We start from the raw sequence: 8,617 nt of genomic DNA, 5'->3' as shown, positions 1-8,617 counted from the left end.
ATGTCTCTCCTGTGACCCTAAAATGATGTAAAGATCCACTTTCAGAGGACCCAACTGTCAGAGTTGTAAAATATTCTGAGAAATATATTTAACCTGCTTACCACAATTTTCTCTCTCTCTTTCCAACAAGGTAGCTTTGGAGGAAAACAGCTATCCAGCTTCCAGGATTCACATCACAGTTTCTTCAGAAAATGTAGTCTAATCTAGTTGAGTTTAAAATATAAAAATATCATGAATTTAAAAAAAAAGTTATTGTAATTCAAATGTCATAATACTAAAGAACTGTATAGTTGAATAAAATGCTAATACTATTCTGCACTGGTGTGTAGATGTGCGCTTTAGTCTCCATGTAGATTTTGGTCTAACTTCCAAGTAAGAAAACGTTGGTGAATGTTGGAATCTTCATTAAAACGGTATTATACATTTAATTTTTTATGAAGAAATAAATGTGTTGTGTATCCAAGTGATACTGCTTTGAATAGTTACAAGTTAAATACATTGGACCTACATTGTTGTTTGGTGATGTTAATGTCAGTTAATCATTTATTTCATTGCTGTAATGATCAGGATGCTTTTTGTACAAAGAAAAGATCCCCACCTGGAGGAACTCAGCCGATAGGTAAGAGCCTGATATTGGAGAACTATTGTAGTGATAAATATCTTTTAGCTGGAAACAAGTTACAGAACCCTAACTGATGTGGTGAGTAGCTTTTCTTTAGAAAAATGTGAGAAGACATATCCTGTGCTTGTGTAAAAGTTGTTACTCTGTTTCAGAAAGTGAATAGCCTGCATTGAGCAAAGAAAACGACTAAAGGAGATTGCTGAAACTACTAAAATTAGGGTAAGAACTGTCCAATGCATTATTGAAACATGGAAGGATAGTGGGACTGTTCTGGCTCCATTCCTGTTCACACTGTACACAGCGGACTTCAAATACAACTCTGAGTCTGACTCAAACAACACTGCTATTGTGGCGTGTATCAGGAATGGACAGGAATCTGAATACAGAGATCTGATAAAAGCCTTCAGTGACTGGAGTCACAAGAACTACCTCCTACTGAACAGCTCAAAGACTAAGGACATGATCATAGATTTCCACAGGCTCAAGCCCCCTCTTCAGCCAGTGAATACCTGTGGGGTGGACATGGAGGTGGTGCCAAGTTATAAGTATCTAGGTGTATACCTGGATAATAGGTTGGACTGGTCCCTAAACACAGACGCTCTCTACAAAAAGGGGCAGAGCCGCCTATTTTTCTTAAGGAAGCTCAGATCTCTTGACATCTGTAGTAAGATGCTGCAGATGTTTTATCAGTCTGTGGTGGTAGTGTGTTGTTTTATGCTGCAGTCTGCTGGGAGGCAGCATCAGACACAGAGATGCAAGGCGGTTGGACAGACTGGTCTAAAGAGCTGGTTCTGTGGTTGGAGCCAGGTTGGACACACTGGAGGAGGTGGTGGAGAGATGCACTGTGAACATGTTCGAGGCCATCTTGAAATACCCAGATCATCCGCTACACAAAACCTTTATGGACCAAAAAAACAGCAGTGGACGGCTCCTCTCTCTCTGTTGCAGGACAGAGAGATTCAAAAGATCCTTCGCTCCTACAGCCAACAGACTTCTAACAGTTACCAGACTAACTGAATTTACCCTTGGGGATAAATAAAGTGATTTTGATTTGATTGATTTGATGGAACCATTATCTTTATGGTCAGAAAAAAAAGGTTGATTTTGTCACTTAAATGTTTAGTGAAATTAAATCTTGAGAAGTCAACAGTAGAAGTGATGGCTATGTTTAATAATGAAAGTAAGAGCATTTCCACTCACACAATGCCAAGAGAACTCAAGGGATTGGGACTAAAGATTGGACTCTGGAGCAATGGAAAAGGGTCATGTGGTCTGATGAGTCCAGATAGACCCTGTTCCAGAGTGATGGGGGCTTCAGGGTCAGAAGAGAGGCCCAGTGCCTGTTGGGCAGTGTTATGATCTGGGGTTACCCAGTTGGTCAGGTCTTGGTTCAGCAACAATATCTGGTCAGCTTGGGACATAATCCGACTCCCCCATCACAGATACAGGACCTTGCAGTGTTCTTGTGTTGGAGAAGCTACTTTGACAGCATAGCTTTGTAATCTACCAATTACTTCACATGAGAAGAAGTTGAACTACAGTAAAGCGACCCTAGGGAGAATTCTAGTTTGGTAAAATAATGTACATCAGTGACGTGCAGTCAGGGGAGGCAGGAGAGGCTGTGCCTCACCTGTCATCATGGAAAGAAAAAAATGTAAAATAAAAAAATAAATAATATTTATCCAGTGAAGTTTTTTTAATCTTACCCCCCACCAGTTTTAGATTATTTTTTATTCAAAATCACTGAATTGTCACATTTACTGTTGAAATACTCTGTCTCTCTGTATGTCGCTATTAAAAAGATCAAAGACTTTTGCTATATGAACTAAATTTCCATAATTTAGCTGAAGTATATAATGTACAGTATTGTTTGTCAACAACTGTATGTGTGTGACGTGTTTCTTATGCTGAGCAATAATAAAATGGCTGTGAAAAGGCACTAAGTGAGGCCCGCAGTTCTCCTGCTTCATGGTAGGGGGCACTCATGATCCCACTGATTCTTCCTGCGACTCTTCGGCTGCAGAACAAGTGACAGCAGCACTCCCATAGACATTTTTTATTTCACATTCATTTATTGAACATATACAGCAGTAGTGCAGTAACATAAGTAGCAGGGTAAACATTACAATAATAATATTTGAGAAACATCTAAATAATACAAAAATAAATACATAAATAGAAAATGAAAATAACAACAATAGTAGTAAAATAATAATTAACAAATAAAATTATATATGCATATATATATATATATATATATATATATATATATAAATTAAATTGAATCAAAAAGACTGAAGTGGGAGCATAATCTCACAGTTTTGATAGCTTTCTTGTTTTTAGCATTAGATATTGACTTGAAGTACATCTCCAGTTCTTTCATAAAAACACAAAATAAAGGTTTCACTTTGGCAAATTTACATTTATGGATGTAAAACTTTTCAAGGATTATAATTAGATTAATTAAATAATATTCTTTCTCAACTGAAATGTTACTCATTTTAAAACCAAAAAGTACATCTTGCAAGAGGAACTTGAAGTCACAGGTGATATTATGTAAAATAAATCTGCAAATATCTTGCCACAGTATACGGGTATATTTACATTTCCAAAACAGATGGATAATAGTCTCAGTATGGGAGTCACAAAAGGGACAATTTAGATCTAGATCAACATATTTGAATTTGATAAACTCCCATAGACATACATGTCTCTATGAGCACTCCACTGACAGCCAGCTGCTTGCTCGGCCCACAGGTTAATGTCAATGTGAGTTATCTTGAAAAAAAAATCCCACTGAAATGAACAGTTGAAACTAATTCTAATCCCCCTTATTGAAAACAACGTTTAGAATGTTTTATATGTATTTTTTTTATCTATTTATATTTGTATTTAATTTAATTTTATTTCAACTGCTCTGAATTTATAATATTGATGTTATTATTGTAAATTTTACTGTTGATTGATGTTCACGTAGCATTCTTTCTACACTTATGCAAGGTATGTGTACTGTGAAAAAGGTGCAAGAAATATTTATTTTTGTAATTTTCAATAAAACATTGGGGGAAGAAACAATGTCAAAGTCGGTACTTTTATAAACGAGTAGCTTAAGACTTTTTTGCTTTTATTCATTTTTTAAAATAATTTAATTGTGTATTTTTATGACTAACATAAAATTCTTTAAACTGGCAAAAACAAATAACTGACCGCGTGCGCGCGCGCGCGCGTGTGTGTTCGTTCTACGCCGCTTTAATGTCAGAGCTTGGAATATGTGACGGCTAGTTCTATGGAACGTTCTGTCGATAGAATCTTCATTACATTTCAGATCTTTCAGTGAACTGGACATCAAACTACTGAGGAAAACAGACTGATAGCGACTTAAAAAACTGACTGATGATAGTTAGCTCACAGTATTAGAGGTAGACAACGCTTCAGACACATTAAAGGTAAGCCATATTTTCTTTCTCTCTTTCTTTCACAGGTAAATAGCCTAGAAAACACACTCAGGAAGCAGCAACTATACTTGTGGTTTCTGTTAGAAAACGTGTAAATACTGTGATAAATCATACATTTTGGAGATGTTTATTTATACTTTGTGAGAGAAATGTTTCCAATAACTGTGTCCACTGTACTTTATGTAAATTGGATTGTGGGAGAAATTTGAGAAACACCTTTCTGGAAAATGTAATCCAGTCTTTGCCATACATATTTTGTACATTTTCGACTGTAACTGCAAAATATGTTATCGTACTATGAAAATTCCAATCCAGAAACATATTTTCAATACCGGCTTCAATTGGTTCAATTGTTTTGGTTATTTTCATGCACATGTGTAAAGCTTATATTTAGCTGGGTTACAGCACTTAAGCAGTAATATAGCAAGACTATAATTTACATTATTTTTCAAAAACTTAAAAACTGACAAAGTAAGCTACTATTGTATGTTCTGTGTTGCAGAATATATTCACAAAAAAGAGGAAAATGTTTAAAGGCTTATCCACCACAAACTACAACCTTAAAAATGAAAAATAAATTGTTGAATCAACACATCTTTTTTTGTAGCGTTTGTCTGACTCTCAATAACATAATAGTATTTAGCACTGAGTAGCTTCTAATAATATAAATCTTAAAAATAAATCAGTAACAGTTAAAAAAGTGCATGCCATAACTTGTGTCACTGAGTGACTCACTCCCTGTTCTGCTCTCTTGTTTGTTAACAGTCATGTCACGGAGAAGCTCAAGATTAGATTTGTCGGGATATTATAACAACGAGGGCGAACCCGTTATTAGATACAGGGAGTCCAGGCAGAGGTAAGTTTGTATGTGTGTGTGTGTGTTGCTGTCAGACTTGTAGATATACACATGGTATTTATATTTCGCACTTTCTTCATTATACTGTACATCTTCAAAGCTCTAACTATTTCTCATACATAACACCCAGGAATATCAAACGACGTAGGACCACCTTCCAGTCCTGGAGACGACGTCTTCTCGACACGGCAGACGGCGAGAGCGAATGTGGCTCCTGCAACAAAAGACAACATGACAACAGCAGGACCTTCATGACGATTGTTTCCCTGCTGAGCTTTATTGTCTCCCTGTGTTTAGGTAAGTGATATCTCCTTCCACAAACAGCCATATTCAGTTAATCAGTGTGCAAATTCTATACAGTGTCTGTTCTTTGAATAAAAAAACATCCCCTGAGCTTTGCTTTATTTTTCTTCATTCAGCAGGATTTGCATTCGCATTGCAACAGGAAAAGCTGCAGGAGTGTGAAAATAGGTTGAAGTACCTGCAACCGGTGGCAGATACAATGCCTAATTTTGCTCTGGAGACGCAGGGTAAAACATCTTAATCCCCCTCATCATTTTCATCTGTCAGATTGTAATTTGCATATGTGCTTTTTAGTTTTAAGTTTGCTTGCTAACTTTCTCTGTGTGTTTTATTGTGTGCAGGGGCCTTTATTTTACCAAGTCTTTCCACAGCAACGTACCAGCCACCATCATGTGTAACGTATTTGGGTATTTCTCTTTGGCAACCCCTTAGGAGCCCAAGGATTGTAATTCAGGTAAGAACACACAACAAACACTTGGCTACGTGGTATGGCCATATGATATTAAGATTTGGATTGCTTTGCTATTATTTATTATACACACAACATACCAACTAATTTCTCTTTTTTCTCCTCAGGGACACCCCCTAAGAGTGGGAGACTGCTGGCCCCTCCCTGGTGATCATGGACATTTATTTATCGCCTTGTCCCACCCGGTTACCATCAGCCATGTAACACTGGGTCACATTTCAAAGAACGTGTCCCCAAGTGGCAGCATTTACAGTGCCCCAAAGGAGTTTTCTGTCTTTGTAAGTCACAGATTTACCATTTTTATACTGCAGACACCCTGTGTATTTCACTGACACATACACAGAGAACAACAAGTGTTTAACTGGATCTTTGTCTTTCTCATTTGTAGGGCATGAAGACTTTAGATGATGAAGGAACCCAACTAGGAACATTTCTTTATGATCACGATGGGGACCAGGTACAGACTTTCAAACTGCCTGTGAGTATTACAGCATCAGCAAAACATGCATTTTTTAATTTCACCAACAAGCTGGTAAAATATAAAAGACACTGATGTTCTTAATGTAGTCATTATACGTATATATTTTTTCACATCCTTTTTCGACCACACAACTGACTTGCTCTGCTTATTTCTCATGTCACTCAGGATCATAAAAAAGGTACCTTCAACTATGTGAAGCTGCAAGTTGAGAGCAACTGGGGCCATCCGGACTACACCTGCCTGTACAACTTCAGAGTCCATGGAATGCTGCAAACCGGAGAAGGGAAACAAGGAGAGAAGATAAAACTGTCTTCTGGTTGCAGAGATTGGTAAGTAAAGTATGGGTAAGTATGTATTTGTTTGAATGTAAGGACTCTGACCATCTGTGAGTAACTAGACTTAATTTTGAACTTGTGTTGTGGAATTTGCAGTCATAAAATATAAGCAATTTTTGTGTTAATTTGGGGAGGGGGGTCTACAGCTGTATATTTGCTGGGGGGGAAGTATGGTTCCCCATACCTTCTCCCAGCAAACATCATACCTGACAGGGCTCAGAGATATGTCACAGCTGTGCAGCACACGTTGGCAGGATGGAGACAGGGTGGGTGTGTTACTGGGGGGAGGTTTGGAGTACCGTGACGGTTCCCCATTCTTCCTCCCATCAAACCTCCTCCCTGACAGCACTGAAAGGTAAGTTACAGCTGTGCAGCGCACTGTGACATGGGGGAAGATAGGGTGGGTAGGTGTATTTGCTGGGTGGGTGGGTGGGGGGGGGTGGGGGGATGGTTCCCCATACCTTCTCCCAGCAAACATCCTACCTGGCAGGGCTGAGAGGTATGTTACAGCTGTGCAGTGCAACTTGGCAAGGGGAGACAGGGTGGGTGGGTGGGAGCTTGGGGGGAGTATGGTGTCCCGTGAGGGTCCCTATACTTCTCTCAACAAACCTCCTCCCTTTCCAGGTGAAAAAAGCTGCTGGGGGCTCTGTTTAGATCAGAGACTGTTTGGACGGTCATTTTTTTTTGTATTTTCTGTCACTCCAAATTCCACAACACAACATCTATTTATTCACAGATGGTCTGAGTCTTAGGGCTGCACGGTGGCAAAGTGATTAGCACTGTAGCTGCACAGAGACAGGACTAGCTCTGGTTCATTGTCTGTGTAGAGGTTGCATATTCTCTCCGTGCATGCATGGGTTTACTCCAGGTGCTCTGGTTTCCTCCCACACATAAATATGCACAATTTAGGTTAATTAGTTTCCCTAATATCAATGCAATAAATAAATAAAAAGCTAAATGAAAATTATTTCCTCTTGTTTTGTCATCTATTTGAAATCATTGAGTGCAGTTTACTTGATATAAATAAAAGATTTGATCATGTAACAACAACTCTAAGAAGCAACTGACATTTAGCAAACAGCATAAACAATGCCAGATCAAGGTGAAATATGTCAAATCAGTTATTGTCAATAATGCTGGTGCTATGATTCCATAGCTACAATTCAGTGGTGGTCACATCAAAACACAAGACATACTGTATGTTTTACATGCTTTGTTAAAAAATACATGGTGACTTGTTTTTTTTAAGGTTGTAGTTATAGTTTTTCACTTTAATGAAGAAAATCACCTTTACTGGGTCAACATGCTCCAACATTTCCATACATGTGATAGAAAAGAAAACTAAAAATATCAACATTTACACAGTGTGGAAAACTTAATGAAAATACATTGCAAAGATTTGTAAATCCTTTGTGACCTACATTCAACTGAATACAGTACAAAGACAATATCTCTCATGCTCCAACTAGAAAACTTTTCTTAAATATAAACACCCATGCTGACGTAGATGCATTTCTGTTTTTAATAATGTTTTACAGTGCCACAACTATTTTTGAATCAGGGTTGCATATCCTCAGAATACATAAGGTCTTATATCATATGTACCAATGTAGCATCGGTTAACACCTATACAAAACATAACTATATATTTTTGTTTTGTTCACATTTGACTATATACACTGAAATTATTTGTGTATTTCTGTAGCTGCACATGCTATAAGATTGTAAAGGTAAACTAATTATAATTTCAAGTTATTAAATTATAACTTAAACTTAAATTATATTCAGCTGTTGTTAAATATCTGAAATAAATATCTAATCTTATTATAGTATTATCATTATTAAACACATCTAACAATAATTCAAAGTAGCATACAAGAAAAAAAGAAACGTCATAAAATAATAATACAGCAATAATAATGATAATAAAAACTTTTACTTTAAGAGGGCACTTATTTTTAATTATTTGAAGGATTTGAAAACATTAAGAATTATTACTTTAAAATAATAACATTACAAAAATGATATTATTATAATTTAAAGAATTTCTAAGTATGATACCGAAAGTGAAACAATTCCATATCTGGGTGAAGCGA

The 8,617-nt window shown here is 37.0% G+C and overlaps 1 protein-coding gene across 3 annotated transcripts; it reads left to right on the top strand.

The window, feature by feature from the left end:
- Window positions 1-3,941: 3,941 nt before the first annotated feature.
- Window positions 3,942-6,904, top strand: LOC131982053 (SUN domain-containing protein 2-like). 3 transcript variants are annotated; one of them, XM_059346611.1, is made up of 8 exons: window positions 3,942-4,068; window positions 4,843-4,933; window positions 5,064-5,230; window positions 5,356-5,463; window positions 5,578-5,690; window positions 5,813-5,983; window positions 6,094-6,183; window positions 6,352-6,904. In XM_059346611.1, the coding sequence occupies exons 2-8, from the start codon at window positions 4,845-4,847 to the stop codon at window positions 6,517-6,519; spliced, it is 906 nt and encodes a 301-aa protein (XP_059202594.1). In that variant the 5' UTR covers window positions 3,942-4,068; window positions 4,843-4,844; the 3' UTR covers window positions 6,520-6,904. The 3 variants fall into 3 exon arrangements, with proteins under 3 accessions (XP_059202594.1, XP_059202592.1, XP_059202593.1); XM_059346609.1 differs by having other exon boundaries at window positions 5,353-5,463; XM_059346610.1 differs by lacking the exon at window positions 3,942-4,068 and having other exon boundaries at window positions 4,202-4,933; window positions 5,353-5,463.
- The last annotated feature ends 1,713 nt before the right edge of the window (window positions 6,905-8,617 follow it).

Source organism: Centropristis striata, chromosome 12 (assembly GCF_030273125.1).
Source record: "Centropristis striata isolate RG_2023a ecotype Rhode Island chromosome 12, C.striata_1.0, whole genome shotgun sequence".
Taxonomy (NCBI): domain Eukaryota; kingdom Metazoa; phylum Chordata; class Actinopteri; order Perciformes; family Serranidae; genus Centropristis; species Centropristis striata.
The sequence above is the reverse complement of the archived record's forward strand: the minus strand, read 5'-3'. Positions and strand labels throughout refer to the sequence as shown.

Excerpts from the sequence above, each read along its gene's own strand:
- LOC131982053 (XM_059346609.1), top strand. The coding sequence starts at position 4,845 with ATGTCACGGAGAAGCTCAAGATTAGATTTGTCGGGATATTATAACAAC. Across the intron at positions 4,934-5,063 it reads TACAGGGAGTCCAGGCAGAG|GAATATCAAACGACGTAGGA; the intron begins GTAAGTTTGTAT and ends CATAACACCCAG. Across the intron at positions 5,464-5,577 it reads TTTTGCTCTGGAGACGCAGG|GGGCCTTTATTTTACCAAGT; the intron begins GTAAAACATCTT and ends TATTGTGTGCAG.